General features: G+C 41.2%; 2 protein-coding genes across 6 annotated transcripts; both read right to left on the bottom strand.

Annotated features, from left to right (window-relative positions):
• Window positions 1–1,462: 1,462 nt before the first annotated feature.
• Window positions 1,463–19,126, bottom strand: LOC116619804. 3 transcript variants are annotated; one of them, XM_048731196.1, is made up of 17 exons: window positions 18,850–19,126; window positions 17,759–17,990; window positions 17,316–17,451; window positions 17,075–17,117; window positions 15,755–15,830; window positions 15,476–15,534; window positions 14,442–14,601; window positions 12,505–12,570; window positions 12,294–12,420; window positions 11,191–11,954; window positions 10,561–10,771; window positions 10,251–10,277; window positions 9,640–9,683; window positions 8,904–9,022; window positions 3,085–3,236; window positions 2,756–2,804; window positions 1,463–1,817 (listed from the first exon to the last, which is right to left on the bottom strand). In XM_048731196.1, exons 1-17 carry the CDS (start codon window positions 18,919–18,921, stop codon window positions 1,695–1,697), a joined length of 2,460 nt encoding a protein of 819 aa, XP_048587153.1. In that variant the 5' UTR covers window positions 18,922–19,126; the 3' UTR covers window positions 1,463–1,694. The 3 variants fall into 3 exon arrangements, with proteins under 3 accessions (XP_048587153.1, XP_048587154.1, XP_048587155.1); XM_048731197.1 differs by having other exon boundaries at window positions 12,294–12,414; XM_048731198.1 differs by lacking the exon at window positions 12,505–12,570 and having other exon boundaries at window positions 18,850–19,125.
• On the bottom strand, window positions 3,791–8,500 carry LOC116619790. 3 transcript variants are annotated; one of them, XR_007312496.1, is made up of 7 exons: window positions 7,624–8,499; window positions 7,315–7,547; window positions 6,570–6,620; window positions 6,335–6,397; window positions 6,090–6,161; window positions 5,373–5,507; window positions 3,791–5,080 (listed from the first exon to the last, which is right to left on the bottom strand). XR_007312496.1 is itself a non-coding variant. In XM_048731203.1 (6 exons), the coding sequence occupies exons 2-6, from the start codon at window positions 7,528–7,530 to the stop codon at window positions 5,463–5,465; spliced, it is 447 nt and encodes a 148-aa protein (XP_048587160.1). In that variant the 5' UTR covers window positions 7,531–7,547; window positions 7,624–8,500; the 3' UTR covers window positions 3,791–5,462. The 3 variants fall into 3 exon arrangements, 2 of the variants coding, with proteins under 2 accessions (XP_048587160.1, XP_048587159.1); XM_048731203.1 differs by having other exon boundaries at window positions 3,791–5,507; window positions 7,624–8,500; XM_048731202.1 differs by lacking the exons at window positions 3,791–5,080; window positions 5,373–5,507 and having other exon boundaries at window positions 5,962–6,161; window positions 7,624–8,495.
• Window positions 19,127–20,630: the final 1,504 nt, after the last annotated feature.

Here is a 20,630-nt window from a genome sequence, read left to right as displayed (position 1 = left end):
ATAGGCAAACTCAAAAGATAGACGCGCAGCGGATAGACAAATGTAAAACAGATGACAAACGCGCAGCGGATAGACAAACGCAAAACAAATGACAAACGCGCAGCGGATAGACAAACGTAAAACGAATGACAAATCCACGGTTTTACGAGGCTTTTTTTACTCTGGCCTCTACGAGAAAGCATGGGCTGCAATCAGCCTGGAAACCTTCGAAATAATGGGCTTTCCTAGGAGTGCTAGCGACCAAACCAAGGAAAGGCTGGGTCGTGAAGAAACCCGGTCTAGCCCATGGTTCATTCATGTAAAGTATTAAACCGGGCTTTCGGATACAACTTTTATTTGTCGTACAATATCATAATCACAATCGTATTCATTATACGAGATCTAGTATGGCACACCAGTGTACCATTATGTACAAAAATTGTCGCAAAATATGATTAAAGTGTACTATAACTATGTTTAGATATAGACGTCTATTCTGGTTTACTGTGATATGATACAAATAGAAGTTGTAGATTATAATGTCCGATATGACATACAGGCATCTGTTGATTATGAATATCATTCATATGAACATGGATGCATTTCTTTCTGTTGAGGGTTTGAATGTCTGGGTGAGCATACCAGACTCCTACAGCCTTCTTTTTATGAGGATTGATAGTTTAGTAGGGGTATGCGATATTGCCAGCTCATAAGGGGGCTGGAAATGCACTAAATTTATGACTCACAGGCCAATGAACCATTTGGTGCCTTGAGCTTGATTCACAATTTTTTTTAGCTTGATGCACGAATTTTTTTCGTGCGTATGGTCGGCCTGCATTATTTTTTTTCCTTGCACGTTTTTTTTTTTTTTTTTGCTTTTTGCCCCCCCCCCCCCCCCCTCATCACTTTTCTAATGGTCCGTCCCTAATCGGACAGACAAGCTGGCAGCCGCACAAATTCGCGAAACGGACAGACAAGCTGGCAGACGCACAAATTCGCGAAACGGACAGACAAGCTGGCAGACGCACAAATTCGCGAAACGGACAGACAAGCTGGCAGACGCACAAATTCGCGAAACGGACAGACAAGCTGGCAGACGCACAAATTCGCGAAACGGACAGACAAGCTGGCAGACGCACAAATTCGCGAAACGGACAGACAAGCTGGCAGACGCACAAATTCGCGAAACGGACAGACAAGCTGGCAGACGCACAAATTCGCGAAACGGACAGACAAGCTGGCAGACGCACAAATTCGCGAAACGGACAGACAAGCTGGCAGACGCACAAATTCGCGAAACGGACAGCTTAACGCACCAGACAAACAAAACAGACTGACAAACAAGACGTATTACGGAGCTACAAAACTCGAGAAAAACTCTGAAAAAGCCAGACGGAACGGCTGAAACTGCATAACAGAAGGAACCCTGTATTTCTGTTTATCATATTTTGTGTATTCCTTTTTATAATTAACAGGTATCAGCTACACAAAATCATCTTTTAATCATCTTTAACTTATTACAATATGCGGATAAAATAGCTTTGCGTGATCCATAATTCATATAACAGTAAAAAATGCCATTGAATGGCTAAGTAACAACTTGGAGACTTAGAGGGCATGTATTATAACGATGACATGTGGCACTATGTGCCCATGACACAGGCAAACCATAAACACGTAATCTGGTTGGTATGACACGCCCGCTAGAGACGACGTTAATCTGTGTCATCTCCATCATCTGAATCATCACTGCTACTCCAGGATATGCGCAACTTCTTGTAGAGAGACCAGTAGGATGCAGACATTAATTGACTTGCTTGCCCGATTGGTTTTTTCTCCTACACAATCAAAAAAGATGTGTCACGGGTGTACCTAGAGAGGGTGTTCGCGCACCCCCCTCGCGCACCCACCTTGGCCGCCAAAAGTGGGTCGTTTCTTATTGAAGGATCAATAAATACTATCTATACTATTCTATCCCGTCAGCGAATCCTGGTTTCACGCCTGCACACAATCAATTTTTGCCTTCAGACCTCCTATAACAGGCACTAGTTATCACTGAAGGACATAGCTCCCCAGTGATTATGAAATACCAAGGGATGGCCTGAAAGAAACATATTTTTCTATTGACTTCAGTATATGTTTGGACAACTCAGAACTTCCGTAAGTCATGTATCCAACGTGAAACATGTTGCCGTTCAACTAACCTCAGGTATGGAGCAATCATTAATGTTGGTGTCGTTCAACTAACCTCGGGTATGGAGCAATCATTAATGTTGGTGCCGTTCAACTAACCTCGGGTATGGAGCAATCATTAATGTTAATGCCGTTCAACTAACCTCGGGTGCGGAGCAATCATTAATGTTGGTGTCGTTCAACTAACCTCGGGTATGGAGCAATCATTAATGTTGGTGTCGTTCAACTAACCTCGGGTGCGGAGCAATCATTAATGTTGGTGTCGTTCAACTAACCTCGGGTGCGGAGCAATCATTAATGTTGGTGTCGTTCAACTAACCTCGGGTGCGGAGCAATCATTAATGTTGGTGTCATTCAACTAACCTCTGGTATGGAGCAATCATTAATGTTGGTGTCGTTCAACTAACCTCGGGTATTGAGCAATCATTAATGTTGGTGTCGTTCAACTAACCTCGGGTGCGGAGCAATCATTAATGTTGGTGTCGTTCAACTAACCTCGGGTATGGAGCAATCATTAATGTTGGTGTCGTTCAACTTACCTCGTGTGCGGAGCAATCATTAATGTTGGTGTCGTTCAACTAACCTCAGGTATGGAGCAATCATTAATGTTGGTGTCGTTCAACCAGCAAAACCTACAGAACAAACCGTCAAAAGGGAAAATTTTCACAATGATTTCATGATGATAATGATGATGGTCATTAAGAATGTGAACATTGTGGGTATTTCTTAACAGGATTCAACACCCTACCCTGTGTCAAGACTCTCCTGTAAACCTGAAGCAAAAGAAAGGTTTACCAGGACCCTTTTAGATCCGTTGTTGTATCATTGTGCAATTGGTGTGTTAAAACGTCAGGTATACTGGAACACTGGACTACCTGTGATCTATTATTAAATGATAAACTCTACACTGACCACTTCTCTGGCAGATCAGATGGGTCTGTGTTGTTTGACAGCATGCGCCACTTCTTGCATTTGTCACACTGCACCCAGTTATCACATGGCCGTGCGGCTACACCCTGGCCATCTTTTCTCTTCTCAGGCTGCTGGCCATCACATATGTCACCCTAGAATACATAAAGGCACATTGATTTTAAAGAGTCTATTCTTCTCTGTATAATCCAGAGTCGAATTGGGTAAGGGATCATATGGAGATAAAAAAATTTCCAAGAAATTCCGAGAAATCTTGGGAATGGGGAGTGGGTGAAAGGCCAAAAAAAATATCCATATTGTATTTTTTTGGTAAATATTGTACCAAGATATAAGAATAAAAGGTGTGAATATCATATTATATGACGTTGAGATAAGTCTATATATGGATGGTCATTTCCCCCAAAAAATAGATAGGGGGTTCTCTACCCATTTTTCTTGGATTTTTAATTTATTTTTTAACTTAACAAGATCCATAAGCACCTGCTCTTGAAATACAGTTATATTGGAGGATCATAAGAGTTGCACTGGCAGATCCAGGATTTTGCAAAGGAAAGTTTGATATAGAAATTACACTTATCACTTCAAAGGCATCTGCCCTGAACAACAAGCATTATCATGGAGAGAGAGAGAGAGAGAGAGAGAGAGAGAGAGAGAGAGAGAGAGAGAGAGAGAGAGAGAGAGAGAGAGAGAGAGAGAGATGCCTTTTTTAATGAGGGATTCACTTAATATCACAATGATAATGTACGCATGGCCCTCAACAGAAACAAAATAAATAAAAGCTATTACAAATCTGTTTACAGCAAAATCTTTGGCGAAACTATTTACAATAACAATCCTTTGCTGATTTATAAACTTATTTACAGAGTTGTGACGTATTCTCTTAGTTTTGCGGAGAAGGCGGTGATTGACTTGGGTTCTTTGATTTCTAGTGGCAATGCATTCCACCTTTTAGCTGCTACAAACTTAAAGCTGTTTTTTGCTAATGTAGTCCGACCCTTTGGAAGTACTAAGTTATGGTTTGCTGCATTTTTAGTGTTCTTGTTATGTACATCACTACACTTAACGAACATATCTCTGATATAGCATGGGGTCATATTGTTCATTGCCTTTAAGAGCAAAACAAGTTGTAGGTAGATTATTCTTTTGTCGAAGGGGACAATATTTAGTAATTCAAAAAGTGGTTTTGAAGGTGCATCCCATTTCTTATCGAGGATAATGGGTGGTGAAAATGACAAAACAGAAACGCTCCAAGGATCTATGTCACTTAATTGATTGCTTATACATGTTAGACCTTATTAAGGCAAATATGTAAATAAATAAATAACACAAATGAGAAACAAACACAAGCAAAAGTGAATCTGAATATATCAAGTTTAACTCAATCCTAGTCCTATTTTCATTTAATTTGGAATATGAGTATTAAAATATGGTTTAAAATATGGTTGTCCTATCAATGTAGGAATAATGCACATCTAAAGCACTTTCCTTTATAAATAAATATAAGTATAAAATTTCCATGTTTTGAATATTTGGTTCCTACTAGTGTGCAATTTTCTCAGCTGAACCTAGTCATATTAGTAGAATAAGATCTACATTTCTTTGATCACTATGCAAATTTATCATACTTCCATATATTTGTTATAACACATAATTAAAATAGACATATCATAAAAGTTAATTATAAACAATAAAATTGAAAAGCTTCATTTCAACAATAGTTTTTGATGTATAAAATATTAGTATTCGTTGAAATTGATTTTTTAAAAGGTGGAGTATCAGCAATTTGTCTTGTCACATCAAGCTTTATTAATGAAGTAAATGATAAAATAAATACATCAAACACCAAAGGGTCATTCTCAGTTTTGATGGTAATAATATCATGACAGTGTTGTGTACATGGATCTTGAGTAACAGTCCGTTTGCGCTTGTTTCGCTTGCTTTTTGATGACTCAAGCTTCTCTCGTAATGATGCAATAACCTATCAAGAAATAGTAATGTTAGAAAACAACAACACCGCAAACAATATTTCTTTTTACATTCAGAGAGATTACAGAATTATTTACTCTCTTAGGTGTAGAGCCCCCTTAGAAATGAAAAAAAACTGTCCTAATAGCCCTAACTGCCTTTTTTCAGTGCCTTAACGCCTTAAATTATAAGGAAAAATTATAAGAAAATGACCAGTAGGGTCATGTGCCCACCCCAATATTAGAAACAATACCTTAAAGATAATTAAAAAATAAAAAAAAAATCTAGCTATAGTAGCTACTTACCCAAGCATCATTGTCGCTTCTGATAGCGCAGGTATCATGATGGTGCTTGCCAACTGACACATCAATGCCTGTTTGTGTCCCTGTATTTTTTCATTCTATTCTCATCTCTTCTTTCTCTCGTAATGATGCAATTATCTTGTGAAAGATGAATCCATAACAACAATAAGACAGGGTTGCAAGAGAGGTTCCAGAATATTTCTTAGAGGAGTGTAAACCCTTAATGAAAATACCTGTGCTGTGCAGGGGTGGCAGAAGGGCAAAGGCAGGGGGAGGGCTAGCACCTCAACTTTTCTGAGCTGATGTTTCTTTATATATGAACTTTTTTTAAACCAATGGGTTTCAAGTGGTAGATCTTCAACTGACAACAAATTTGTTGAACAGTTTAAAATCCAGTACATAAGAACCTAGGTTATCCCCTGCATTCTTATAAATAGAGCTTAAGAATTTAAAACCCAGCCCTCCCCCCTGAAACCACCAACCACACCTCCCCCTGAAACCACCATTCACCTCCCCCCTGAAACCACCAACCGCCCCTCCCCCCTGAAACCACCAGCCATCCTTCCTCCTGAAACCACTACCCACGCCTCCCCCCAACTTTCCCCCCTCCCACTTATGGGACCACTCTGCCACCCCTGCTGTGTCTTATACTTTGCACACAATTAAACATATATTTGTATTATATTGCTTTGTAATGATACAATGGGTCAAGCGACAAACCAAAGCATCAGTCTCGGTTTGATTTTGAAGTCTAGAGTTTTCTTCCCTCATCTCAAGCAACCAGTCACTCATCTAGAAAAGAATGTTTTTTTTCAGTCATGGTTAACAGGTACATCCCCTACCCCCTGCAAACCCTGTTGTCAAAAATCATTTGTTTCCCCCCCTACAGCGTATCTTGTTTTTTACTTGCTAGTGTACTCTTGCGTATCTTTTTTTATAAGATGCATGTATACAAATGACTATACCTGAGCAACATTAGCTTTTAGCCTTTCTACTTGCTTCTGAAGGCCTTCTTTTTCATCCATGATCTGATAATGAACCAAAAGTCATACCTCTTATTCCATACTTCGGCCCTATAGGTCATCTCGTTAAATACCTGATTTGTAATAGTTATATATTTATATGTTATTAAAAACATGTTAAAATAAACTATGGCCATAATACAGCATTTACAGTGATTTTCCTTGTCATTTCACTTACCTTTTGTAGGTCTGGATGGGGCTCTGGTGGGTTTGATTCTAAGGGCATGTTCTAGCAAGTAAATTTGACATTGTTTTATGCAAACTGTTTTCCAATAATGCGATACATATTGTGCACATAAGCTGCTCACATTCTTTTTTTTTAAAGAACCTTTTTTATAAGAAGGTCCAGCTTGAAATTTCACCAAATTTTAAGAACATATGCCGAGGCTCAAATAGCAGAAAAAAAATCTATTTTTGTCCTGATGCATTCTAAAATGCAGAATCAAATTGTGCTCATTGTAACAACATTGTTATTGCTATTGGCCATTAGGGTAACTCTCTTCCTAATAATTCATTGGGTATAATATTCTTAGAATATTAAATTCAAGAACATCGTTTAAAACATATTCAGCCTTAAAATGAAACTTAGAAGTTTCTATAAAAAAAAGAGTGTAGTAGTTATATTCAAGTTAGATCAATCTATATGTAAATAGCAAATTATCTTTTCATAAATCTCCTTTTATAAGAAGCCTATAAATAAATTAGAGATTATAATTTTGCAAGATGGTAACAGTATTTGATTCCCTGCTACCAGAGGCCTCTTTTCTCTGTACTTCGCTGGGCTGGAGTTCGCGAACGCGAAATACAGAGAAAAGAGGCCCCTGCTAGCAGGGAAAGTATTTGAGAGTATGCCATAAAAACCAAATCAAAACAATGTCACGCAACGCGGACTACGAATCAAACGAAATGCAAGCTCACTTCACCTTTCGTAATAAATCATTCATCTTAATCTCTCCATTTGCCAGCTTTTTTAGTGATTTGTATTTCTGCTCCTCGTTTTTGTTGTATAAACCAACGAATGCAGACTGCGTGAGCTGTGAAGAGCGAGTGATGACCCCACGCAGGGTGCCATTACTGATGTCTTCAGCTATCTGCTTTACCAATGCGAAACACACCTCTCCGAATATCTTGCCACACATTTGTAATGCTTGAGATTCTGAGCAAGACGAATTTAGAGTTAGCTCGCAGACTCTTAAGGTGACAAAATCTAGTGATATATAGCAGATACTCACATTTATGTTCTTGCCTACGTAAGTGATCTCCTGGCCCCAGTCTTTAAGCCATGGAAGTTCCTCCGTTAATGCGAATGTTTTCGGACCGAAAAGATAGAGAAGACGTTCTCTGGTCACTTTTACAGTTTCCAGGAATGGCGGAGCGGCGTATCTCGATGCTGAGAGCTCTTTAAAGTAAAGAGTCAATTGCTGGTGCCCTGGTTCTCTACCAAGACTGTTGGTGTTACTTCGAGCAGTAGGGTTAGGACGTGAATTGCCATCAACTAACAGTGGTTTCACTTCCCTGACTAGTGAAGGCCGAGGACGGATAGGCCTATACGCCCAAAATACGTTTTCCCGTCTGATGCCCATGGCTGAGGTTGACGATGCATTTGTGATGTCGCTGTGATAACACATTATGTCATGTGTGCTCTCCGACTTGGTAATGCTTTTAGCTCTGTTATTTCTCTAGTCTGGTAATACCCAGGCGCCTGCAATATGCGAGCATCCCAGCGGTAGAGGTTACCAAACTGAGTACGGATAGCGGGGCTCTGCGCTTGAAGCGGAATTATTCTCGGAAAATTTTTTTTGCTATCAAACGACTCTACATCTCACCAATAATCGGTGATATTTGGCTCGCAAAGGGTAAGACCAAGATAGAAAGGAAGGGCGTTGGTATGGGGTGCTCTCATTAACGCTTAAAAAAAAAATCGAAAATACCACAGTACCGAACCAAAAACGGAAATATCACCAGCGCACAAAAATATTTTTTGGGCTAATTCATATTCAGTATCATTACACTATACGTTCTTAGCATGGGTTCCACGGTACTTTGTCGCTGAAACTACCATAGTTATGCTAAATGAGGTTACCTTGTTATATTCTGATTTGCCAGGGTGGATTAAAAAAAAAGTTCCACTACCCACCCCTTCTCTTCCTGGGATTTTCAACCCCCCCCCCCCCCTCCCCGGGAGTCACCATACAATGTTTTTAAGGAGAAAATAATTTGTTTACCTCTGAAAATTGCCCCAGCCTCTGCCCCAAAAATTTCCAATTCCCTTCATGGGGAAGGAAAGGGTATGGATCTGGCTATGAATTTGAGGATTCTCCTGGATTCAGAGATTTGCCACCCTGGGTACCAGAGCCTCCAGACTTCTCTCTTCCAGTGACGCTCAGGCAAAATGCCGTGACGAGCGTCACGGACGAAAGAAGTCTGAAGGCTCTGGTAGCAAGGGTAGATATTTGACTGTTTTAGCTAAACTTGTAAACCAGCAACAGACTTTTTGTACTCATGCGCTTACCTTCTCGGGTAGGGATAGGACTGCTTTGCGCGGTGTTTGCTGCTTGCGTCTCTTTGGGATCACTTCAGCCTTGGGTGTGGTGGAATCGAGGTTCCTCTTAAATGACGGACTGTTACTCGCTGTAAAAGGGACAGCAGTAAAATAAGAAAATGATAATATTCATCACAGCCAAAATCATCATCATCATCATCAACATCATCACCACCACCAACACCATCATCATCATCACCACCATCATCATGATGATCATCACCATCATCCTCATCACCATTATAATCACCATTATTGTCGTCATCATCATCATCATCATCACCATTATTGTCGGCATCATCATCACCATCATCATCACCACCACCATCATCATCACCATCATCGCCATCATCATCATCATCATCAACATCATCATCATCGCCATCATCATCATCATCATCATCATCACCACCACCCACACCATCATCATCATCATCATCATCATGATCATCATCATCATCATCATCGTCATCATCATCACATAGGGTGCGCAGCCCCCCCTCCTTGGCAGCCAAAAAGTGGGTATTCTCTTATTAAGGAATCGTCAAATACTTCGCTCTCCCCACATTACCACACCTCAGCCAATCCTGGGTACGCGTCGCATCATAACCATCACATTATCACAATGATCGACATCATCATCACATCTTCATAAACACGTCCTAATCATCATCATAAATATATTTGCATTAGTACAGTAACAAACCTTGGAGTTTTATCTCTTCTTCTCCGAAACTTTCTTCTTTACGCCTAAAAAGTACGAAAGCACGTGTCTATCTAAGTAGAGCAATGTCCAAATAAATTAGACTTATGAACTTATTAGAATTAGAACTTATGTTGCGCATTGCATTTTACCGGCCTTTTTGTTGAGCTTTGCATTTTACCGGCCCTCTCACTTAACGTTGCTAATATCTTATATTGCGCTTTGCGTTTGTCCGGTCACATTATATAGCGCTTTGCGTCAGACTGCCTTATCATATCACTTTGCGTTTGTCCGGTCATATATTATATAGCGGACTGGCCATATCGTATATTACGATTTGCTTTTATCCGGTCATATATTATATTGCGCTTCGCGTCCTGCTGGCCATACCATATATTGCGCTTTGCGTCGGACCGGTCATATATTATATTGCGGTCTGGGTTTGTCCGTTCATATATTATATTGTGCTTTGCGTCGGACTGGCCGTATCTTCTATTGCGCTTTGCGTTTGTCCGGTCATATATTTTATTGCGTCTTGCGTCGAACTGGCCATATATTATATTACGTCGTCTTGCGTCGGACTGGCCATATCTTCTGCTACGGTGACGGCTTACCTGTTACGAAGGCTACGACTGCCGACACTGGAAAAACAAAACAAAAAAGACAGAAAAAGATTGAACAAAAGTTCACTGTGCAATGTTTCGTTTATTTCTTTTACAGAGTATCTAGTTCTTTCTTTCTGAAAGTGTCTGTCATTTTGTCCTAGCAAAGAACCAAGCGGAAGAAAGCATCTATCTTTGGTAATTGATTAATTTGGTAAACGAATTCTACAACCTTGATTTTAGATGTTTATTTCGAGATTTAGTAACAATATATAAAACAATAACAAACAAAGTGTGACTTAGCAGTGCTCTTTAAATCTACCTGGGCTGTTTCCTGGGGCTCTTTTCCTTGCCTCCTTGACTCGGTCTCACCTTCCCTGTCTGCTCGAGGGCCGAGTATTTGAACTCGGGGTAGGTGGCCTTTGTCTTGCGCATGAGCTCTCGCGCCATCTCTTGGAATGGTCTCTTGTCTCCCTCACTCATACAGTTCCAGTAATCTCCAAGCATAATACTGATCTTCCTATTGTCACGACCTATAAGAACAAATACAATTTATTTATTATTTTTGGGGAGAAAAAAAAATTCCAGACCAAAATCTAGGTAAGAGCTTTTTAATTTAGGGTAGTCCAGTTGCGCTATCCATCTATAAAAACTAAACCTAAAACCTAGAAAAACTCTTAAAGAATGTCGCTCACCCACTCCATTGTTATTTCTCATCATTAAAGCAAAGAAACTCCACAATATTAATCTACGAGTGAAGCCTGATATGTTATTGACGATATTTGTTTGAAAATAGCTTGGTTACTTGCTTGAATTAAATGGAAATTGATGGTTTGTGTGACTCGCCATTGAGCGGGAGCATAAAATGGCGGCGTGATTGGCCTTCTTTTAATCCAGTCCTTACCGCCGACTCCATGACGACCTGGATTTCAGCGAATGCGCCGTTACTTACCTGGAAAATGTTTCTTGAATTCCTCTCTGTTGCTTTTACTAAATAGCAAAAAAGCGTTCATGGGTCGCTTGATGCGGTTAGGGGCCTTGTCCTCCGAGGCATTTCCAGTGCTGCAAGGACTCTCGCTCCCATCTGAAGACTCCGAGGGCGTCAACATCGCAGTCTCCTGAAACGCGGTCATCAAAGTCTGACGATCTGGTAGCCTCCACTTAATCGGAAACCTGGAGGCCTTTAGGGGATGGGCTCGCTTTGGCGGTGAATTCACGATGTCCTGGGGCCAAGAAGACTCCGACGAAGTTTGGGAAGAGTCGGAGAGACTTTCCGCGGAGGATTGGGACGAGGAAAGAGATGAGTCACGTGGATGATCGCTTGAGCCCGCGCTTTGTGGTGAGAAAGTGGGCGGCACGTGATTGGCTGACTGGAATAAGAGTTTCTTGCTGGACGATGGCCGTCGTCTGGCTTTGAGTGCCTGGCGTTTGCTTATAATCGCTTCTCCGCTCTTTTTACCCCCTTCGTCTCCTTTTCTTTTCTTGCGTTTTTCCTTTATCTCTGGTGTCCCTCTCGGGTCAATGTTGGGACCTTCGGGCTCGGTATTACTCTGTGGATCCACAGTTATGTTGAACTCTTCTTGTAGGCTTCGGATGTACTCTATAGCCGTTTGCAGGATCATATTCTTACTAAGCTTTCTGTTTGGGTTGTCAAGGGGGAGTAGAGAGTTAAGGTGGTTAAGAGCTTCTCGTATGGCGTACTCTCGCTTTCGCTGCCTGGAAATCAAGACAAACTTTCTTAACTGTTGAATAAAGGCAGAAAAAGTAGAAGGAACGAACAGGGAGAGGGATGGATTGAAGAGGTTAAGAGCTTCTCGTATGGCGTACTCTCGCTTTCGCTGCCTAGAAATCAAGCGAAACTTTCTTAGTGTTGAATAAAGGCAGAAAAAGTAGAAGGGATGAACGGGGGAGGGATGGATTGAAAAGTTTAACAGCTTTCCGTATGGCGTAATCTCGCTTTCGCTGCCTAGAAATCAAGCGAAACTTTCTTAGTGTTGAATAAAGGCAGAAGGGGTAGGGACGGACGGACGAAGGGAGGGACGGACGTAAACTTACAGTATCTTCTGCCTCTTATAAAGTTCCGGTTTTCGTGACTTCACTTTGCTTGAAAGACTTGGGGAATATTTCTCGTCATTGTTCGATGTTCTTGTTTTCAGTCTCCACTCAGTTTGCGTCGCTATAACTTATAATGTGACACAATTCGATTAGCTACTGCAAGGGAGGGGTCTTTTAGCTACGCATAGTCGTGCTTCCAAGTTTTACCCACGTTTATCAGTATTTCCATTCACAGACATCTTCGGTGATACAACTTTCGCAAGATGAATCTTAAGGCCTAAAAATAGTAAGAGGGGTACAGTATTCAGTGCATGATAGAGTGCGAATGATCCCCCCAAGCTGTTCGACAACGACCATTCGGTTAGCCTCATGTATTGTGTGTATTAGTGATGTATTTTTGGCGTCTTTCGAGTGTTGTCCTGGGTACGAAAGGGCGTGGTCAGACAAGTGAGGTTCCCAAGTGAAACTCTTACTTATGTTGCCAATTTAGAAATTTTCATAATGTATTGACTTACACGTTTCTCATTCTCACAATTGAAATCAGGTGGAGATAAGATCAACGCATGAAAATTTATTGAGAAAGCTTTCCCGAAGAAATACATCAAATTCCGTTAAATTACGTTATATCGCACACGTAGTATGCCGTGACACAAAAGCCATTTTGCAGTTAAATGGAAATAGCAATTGGCCTCGCAAGATAATAAGTGCTGACAATGCCATATAAGGCTCCCAAACCGCAGACAAAAGACACCTACGAAGTACACTTCTAAATTTCGAAGTTCGGAATCAATTTCAACTATATCCAAACCGCTCACGTGATCTCCCTGTGAGAACAAGCTCACTCTTCCCCTACCTCCCGTTTAACAAGCTCACTCTTCCCCTACCTCCCGTTTAACAAGCTCATTCTTCCCCTACCTCCCGTTTAACAAGCTCATTCTTCCCCTACCTCCCGTTTAACAAGCTCACTCTTCCCCTACCTCCCGTTTAACAAGCTCACTCTTCCCCTACCTCCCGTTTAACAAGCTCATTCTTCCCCTATCTCCCGTTTAACAAGCTCACTCTTCCCCTACCTCCCGTTTAACAAGCTCACTCTTCCCCTATCTCCCGTTTAACAAGCTCACTCTTCCCCTACCTCCCGTTTAACAAGCTCACTCTTCCCCTACCTCCCGTTTAACAAGCTCACTCTTCCCCTACCTCCCGTTTAACAAGCTCACTCTTCCCCTACCTCCCGTTTAACAAGCTCACTCTTCCCCTACCTCCCGTTTAACAAGCTCATTCTTCCCCTATCTCCCGTTTAACAAGCTCACTCTTCCCCTATCTCCCGTTTAACAAGCTCACTCTTCCCCTACCTCCCGTTTAACAAGCTCACTCTTCCCCTACCTCCCGTTTAACAAGCTCATTCTTCCCCTATCTCTCGTTTACCAATCTCACTCTTCCCCTATCTCCCGTTTAACAAGCTCACTCTTCCCCTATCTCCCGTTTAACAAGCTCACTCTTCCCCTACCTCCCGTTTAACAAGCTCACTCTTCCCATATCTCCCGTTTAACAAGCTCACTCTTCCCATATCTCCCGTTTAACAAGCTCACTCTTCCCATATCTCCCGTTTAACAAGCTCACTCTTCCCATACCTCCCGTTTAACAAGCTCACCCTTCCCCTACCTCCCGTTTAACAAGCTCACTCTTCCCCTACCTCCCGTTTAACAAGCTCACTCTTACCCTACCTCCCGTTTAACAAGCTCATTCTTCCCCTATCTCCCGTTTAACAAGCTCACTCTTCCCCTATCTCCCGTTTAACAAGCTCACTCTTCCCATATCTCCCGTTTAACAAGCTCACTCTTCCCATATCTCCCGTTTAACAAGCTCACTCTTCCCATATCCCCCGTTTAACAAGCTCACTCTTCCCCTACCTCCCGTTTAACAAGCTCATTCTTCCCTTACCGTTTAAAAGTACATCAAGTGGGGCCAGTGGCTCCGCCTTTGAGTGTCCCCCATTGTCAAAAAAAAAACCTTAAAAGTTTTAGAAGAAATGTGCATTTTAAATATATGTCCCCTTCCCCCGACCTTTCGGGATGCACGCCCCTGTTATACCCCTCCCCCTCGAAGAAATCCAGAATCTGCCCCTGATTTTAGTTGATGTAATTTCCCTACCTTTTGACTCGTGTGCGCCGCCATCTTTGGTTGCTCGTGGCACGCTTTTTTCAGGGCCATTCTTGGTGAAGGGTCGTACCGGGTGTACAGGGCGTGGCACCGCGGGCTGGTCAGTGACCTGTGCTGGCTGATCCCCTGTCCACATGTACGGACTGCATCGCTAGCACCAGAGATAATACTGGTCAGATTCAAGGTCTACTCAACCTTCCCATAATGCATCGCTAGCACCAGAGATGATACTGGTCAGATTCAAGGTCTACTCAACCTTCCCATAATGCATCGCTAGCACCAGAGATAATACTGGTCAGATTCAAGGTCTACTCAACCTTCCCATAATGCATCGCTAGCACCAGAGATTATACTGGTCAGATTCAAGGTCTACTCAACCTTCCCATAATGCATCGCTAGCACCAGAGATTATACTGGTCAGATTCAAGGTCTACTCAACCTTCCCATAATGCATCGCTAGCACCAGAGATAATACTGGTCAGATTCAAGGTCTACTCAACCTTCCCATAATGCATCGCTAGCACCAGAGATTATACTGGTCAGATTCAAGGTCTACTCAACCTTCCCATAATGCATCGCTAGCACCAGAGATAATACTGGTCAGATTCAAGGTCTACTCAACCTTCCCATAATGCATCACTAGCACCAGAGATAATACTGGTCAGATTCAAGGTCTACTTAACCTTCCCATATTGCATCGCTAGCACCAGAGATAATACTGGTCAGATTCAAGGTCTACTCAACCTTCCCATAATGCATCGCTAGCACCAGAGATAATACTGGTCAGATTCAAGGTCTACTCAACCTTCCCATAATGCATCGCTAGCACCAGAGATAATACTGGTCAGAAGGTCTACTCAACCTTCCCATAATGCATCGCTAGCACCAGAGATAATACTGGTCAGATTCAAGGTCTACTCAACCTTCCCATAATGCATCGCTAGCACCAGTTCAGTGGAGTAGAACCCCAATATCTTACTTTTCCACCAGCAAAAGATGTCTATATTCTAAGAATGCATATTTACCATTGGTCCCAGAAAATCTGTTAATGGTGGGAGTGGAGTAATTGGTTTCCATGGCGATGCTGTAAAAGCAACATGTCAAGCTTCCATTTAATTCTTATAATATCCTGTATTCCATTTTGCATTTGTTACACTTAACTTGCACTTTTCACAAATCCATTCCCTTTCATCCTACAAAACAAAATCTCTGTATCCCTAGCTATCATTTGTTCTAATGCCTAGCATTTATCCCCTTTTATTTTTATTATTCTATTCCATTTTTCATTGAATGTGAATACTCACCATCTAAGTCTGTTGTTGCCATGTAGTCACAAGGACTTAGCTGTTGCCTCGCAAACCCTGTATCTTCTGGTAGAGCCTGGGGCATTCATTATCATCATCAGTATCATATCATCATCATCATCACCAAGATTATCGTTTATTATTAACCCCACCAGACCATCATCAATCAACACCACCACTTTATTCATTGTCATCATCATCAACAGCCTTCTCAGCACAACACCATGATGACCACTTCCACCATCATATATCATTTTCATCATGATCAGTATCATCATGTTTATCATAATTAGGAAGCGGTCACTAATTTCTGGGGGGGGAGGGGTTGGTATTTTGCAAAGCCCCTCAAATCCAAGCCCAAAAATTTTCAACCCCCTCCTCCCACCTCCACCACCACATTTTTATATTACATAATTATATTTCTTTAAAACCACAGGGACTTGATATACTGAGTGTAACTTTATATAACCTTTATTAAAATATAGATTGGCTAGCATGGCAATTTTGTCCTATTTAATTTAAGTATGAATCTTCATTTTCGCCAATTTAAGAGTGGAACAGATATAAACAACAAATACCTGTGTCCCTAGAAAACGACTACGACATTGACAATGTTAACAAAGACATTTGAGTTTAGGTTTTGCAACAAAGTATTCCTTTTGTTAAACTGATAAGAACGGGCTGCTTTGTCTGTCAACCATGATTTCTCCAAATTTATTTATATAGACAAGATTGGTACCTATGAACAATATGGAACTAGATATGCAATAGTAGGAAACGAACTGAATAAAACTAACATTTGAACAATGACTCTCTTGCTCAGTATTATATTAAAACCAGACTTAAATTTTTGGCACCCCCAGCCCCCTTTAATGAAAGCCCCTAAAAAAGTCGGTGCCCCAAAACTGTAGCCCCCTACATATTTGCCAGCCCCCCCCCAAGTAATAAATGACACTCCCTTACTCAACATAACAATAATCCTTATTTATAATTATTGTCTTTACCATTAAGGTTAGAAGTGTATACTATCCAGGCCTTTAGGGAGGGGAGCACACTGCCTTTAACTTTTGTTTCTTAAACGAGTATTATAAAAAAAACCTTCCCAACCTAATTCCAGCCTACAGAATCTACAGATCAGTAATTGCAAGGGCACAGCAGGGAGTTGGGAACTGGTTCCAAATGCCCCCACCCACCCCATCCCCCATATAGCATATAATGTCAACCAAGAAGTGTTTTTCAACTGTTGTTATATTTTCATGATGGTGCTACGACATTGCGTTGGGATCTAAGTATTGTTTTCAAGATTCCGCTAAGACTTACAGCTTCTGATACAGGTACATCTACATTACTTCCTTGCTCACAGCTGAAATAAATAACAGCAATAGAGGATAATAGTTATCTCTGAGCCAAAGTTTTCTCTCATGAGCTTCAAACCAATAATAACAGTGATGAATGTAGCGGGACCATTTGCCCCCTATAAAATATGATACCCCTCAAGTAACCCCCTGGTCGTAAGCATGGATTTTTTAATTTGTCTCAGAGCCATTTTAAAATGTCAAACCTGGTTGTCGCCACACTTGTAGGCCAGTTTGTATGTGTGACAAGGTGGAGGTTGCCCCCCTGACATCCACTCATTGTCTCTATAGGCCAGGGGGGTGGACAGTAGCTAAAGATATCTGGAGAAGGGCTTGACCAATCTGATAAATAAAGCATAAAAAATAGGTTTGCTGAGGGTGGCCTTTGGGTCAATGGGCACCAATGGCACTTCAGGTTTTACTTTCTAAAACATTTAGTATATCAGTTACTCTCATTTAGTGTATCTCAAATCCTACAAAAAAGATTTTTCCTTAAAACCCATTCTTATTATATAAAACTCCAGGCTTTGAAAAAAATCATATAGTTATTGTAAATCCCTAAATTAAATTTCTTACAATTTCCCACCATAGTTGTTGTATTCAAATCTAAATCTCCGGGATTTGGAACTTCCTTGTCCCTATTTCGTACCTTTACACATCATGACATCAGCATTAGGATAGGGTGAGCTTCTCCAATATGAGTATTGACCAGTGGGCGTGGTGTAGCTAGTGTTGTACGAGGTGCGGCCAGGTTCATTGTTGTATGGCCAGTACATTTCTGGTGGCATAACTTGTTGGTTGGTATTATTTCCTGGCATGTAGTGGTACACTTCTTGGGAAACGGACTCAAATGGCACTGGAGATGTCAGCTGGCCTGATGGCTAAATTGGATGGTAGTAATCCAGTATTAATAATTAATTAGTTTTAACAGTATTAGTATTAGTCAGTTATCTGGCATATACAGTGAGAGGGATTTTAAGACAGTAGCAAATCCAGGAGGAGGGTTTAGGGGGTTTAACCCCCCCACCACCTTTGGGCTGCCAGAAAGCCATATGTAACAAAAAATTACCCCCCCCCCCCCCTTCACTGAGCCAAACCCCCCCCCTTTAGCGTAAAGCTAGATTCGCCGCTGTAAGATCTAATGTTATATCTAATTTCATAGAAGGCCATTCAAATCTGAAGATCTTCAAGGCATTTTGATAAAGAAGCAATCACGTGACATTTTCCCGCCACTTTATACACTTGCGAGCCCAAGAGCAAATTTTATTCATCGGAATCATCAAATTGAAAAGAAAACGTTCTTCATTTAGTTAATGCTAGATAATTCAAGCTAAACTTCCAGTAGTTTAAGTGATCTGATGCGCTAGAGGGGAAATTTTATCATTTTTTCGTGTCTAACGCGTGCCGAGACAACTTCACCTAAAAGTGATTTTGTGTTTAAAGACAAAATCACTTTCAACTTCGCTAAGTCAAATTCTCGTTTTCTAAAACATATGTTACCAAATCAAAACTTTCTCAACAAGAGGCCATATTAATCCGAAACGGACTTTGCAAGATCAAGTTTGCGAAATTAAGCAGCAAATGATCGACAATTCTTGCTTAGTCGACGGAAAACGTTTGAGAGAGGCGCGTTTGCGAATTGATGAGTACCGTCTCTCTACTTGTTACCAATGATAATAATAAAAGTAAGTCATAAACAATTGATTATCATGGATGTCTAAAAAGATCATATATACTTACAGAGATACTTGAGCAGTCGGTGTATCTTATTTCCTCAGGAGTTCGGAGGTGGTTATTAGAAAGTCCATCCATTTCTATTTCTTCTTGCGATGCAGGCGTAAAGAATCAACGATCAGTTTCGAATATTCGATGTCCTCCGTCCGATCGTCGGTGGATTAAGCACGATTATCAGAGTCCAAATACACCGTTTTACACCACATCAGTTAATTGTTCTTGTCCTTACTCTACATTGCGAAATCAAACTCACGCTTGACCGGTCCTGATTTTTTCCGTTTTACCATTTGAGTGCACAAAATGTCATTCAATCAGATTTTCTTATTTTTGATTGGCTTATGACTAATGTGACACGAAACGCCTTTTAGAAACGTTTTTTAAACGCATTTTTAACCAAAACATACTGTATAATAATCTAGCCCCTGTTTTTTTTTTAATAAGGAATAAGGGTCATTAAACTTAAACTAACTTTTAGAAATAGTAGACAGGCCCGTAGCCAGGATTTTGAGCTGGGTGGTTTGTTGACTCATTTAGCGGACCATTTTCTCTTAGGTAGCTTGCCCTAGCTCGCAGTGGTACTTAATTTTCCTTCATTAGAGCGGACCTTCCAGTCGAGTGGGGTGGTTCTTCCGAACACCCCGAATCCCCCCCGGCTACGGGCCTGTGAGAATTTTTTTAATCAAACCCATTAGACTACACGGGTGATTGACAGTGCCAATCAAAGTTGTTTGTCTGACCCTGGAAAGGTCAATCAAACGGACGCGCGGGTCAACCGTTTTCGTGTTATGTCAGACAAAAAAGCATCTGCTAGCATCAAGGAACCCCGTTATCCTGGACATGGCTAGAAATACGAAAACAAATCATTGTTGTCAAGCGTGGCTTGCCACACAATCGAAAACATAACAGATAAAAAATATTTGTAGGCTCTATTTCCCATTTTTATTTAAAAATTATTTAAACCCTGGGAAACCAAGGCAGTGAGCAAAGTGAGAAAAGCCTCTCTTCAACATAACCCTAGATTACCCAGGCTGGTTAAACCGGAATTTAAGCCTCTTTCCGCCATGCCCTTTTGAGGACTATATAGAGCATTTCTGAGACTATAGAGCATTTCTGAGAAAAAAAAGGCAATGGGCATTTTCATCAACAAAATTAGCGAGATAATTTTGGACAATCCTCATGTCAAGGATAACGGGGTTCCTTGATGCTAGCAGATGCTTTTTTGTCTGTATTTCGCAAGAAGTCTTTTCTATCAGGGAAGCACTAAGGTCAATCACAGAAGCGACCGTACGCAAATGCTGATTACTGGGGGTTGGAGGGAGGGAGTTCTCTGATAAAAATCTAACCAACTCCGAAAGAACAAAAAGGGTTTTTTATGCCTTTGCAGTATCTCCACGGGACGTTTATTGTAGGATTTGGCTACATACCACAGTGATCTAGCTTATGATTTTGAGTTTTGTCTACAAATAGCACGTCTATTGAGAACCAAAAGTGGACTTTCGGCCGTTGTTGAGTTTGGGAAATTGTCAGAAAGTCAATTTCTCATTTTGACATTTCCTTTGTCCTATAGTCAGTCAAGCAGAAATTCGCCAGCAATGCTGGCTTGCAGCCGCAGTTTCCACGGGGCTTTTAAGTGTAGTAGCGCCCGAGAAAACAGCTCACCAGCAGGTACAATAATGAAGACTACATTTTTCGGTGATTCCTTTTGTAGCCCGAGTTAACGCTGGTGCGGCGTCTAGTTTTTATTGTGTGTGTGTGTTCGTTCCCGGGAGGAGGTAGGGGGTCGGATT

The sequence above is a fragment of the Nematostella vectensis genome, chromosome 8 (genome assembly GCF_932526225.1).
Source record: "Nematostella vectensis chromosome 8, jaNemVect1.1, whole genome shotgun sequence".
NCBI classification, from domain to species: Eukaryota; Metazoa; Cnidaria; class Anthozoa; order Actiniaria; family Edwardsiidae; genus Nematostella; species Nematostella vectensis.
Note: the sequence above shows the minus strand (reverse complement) of the source record. Positions and strands in the feature narration are given on the sequence as shown.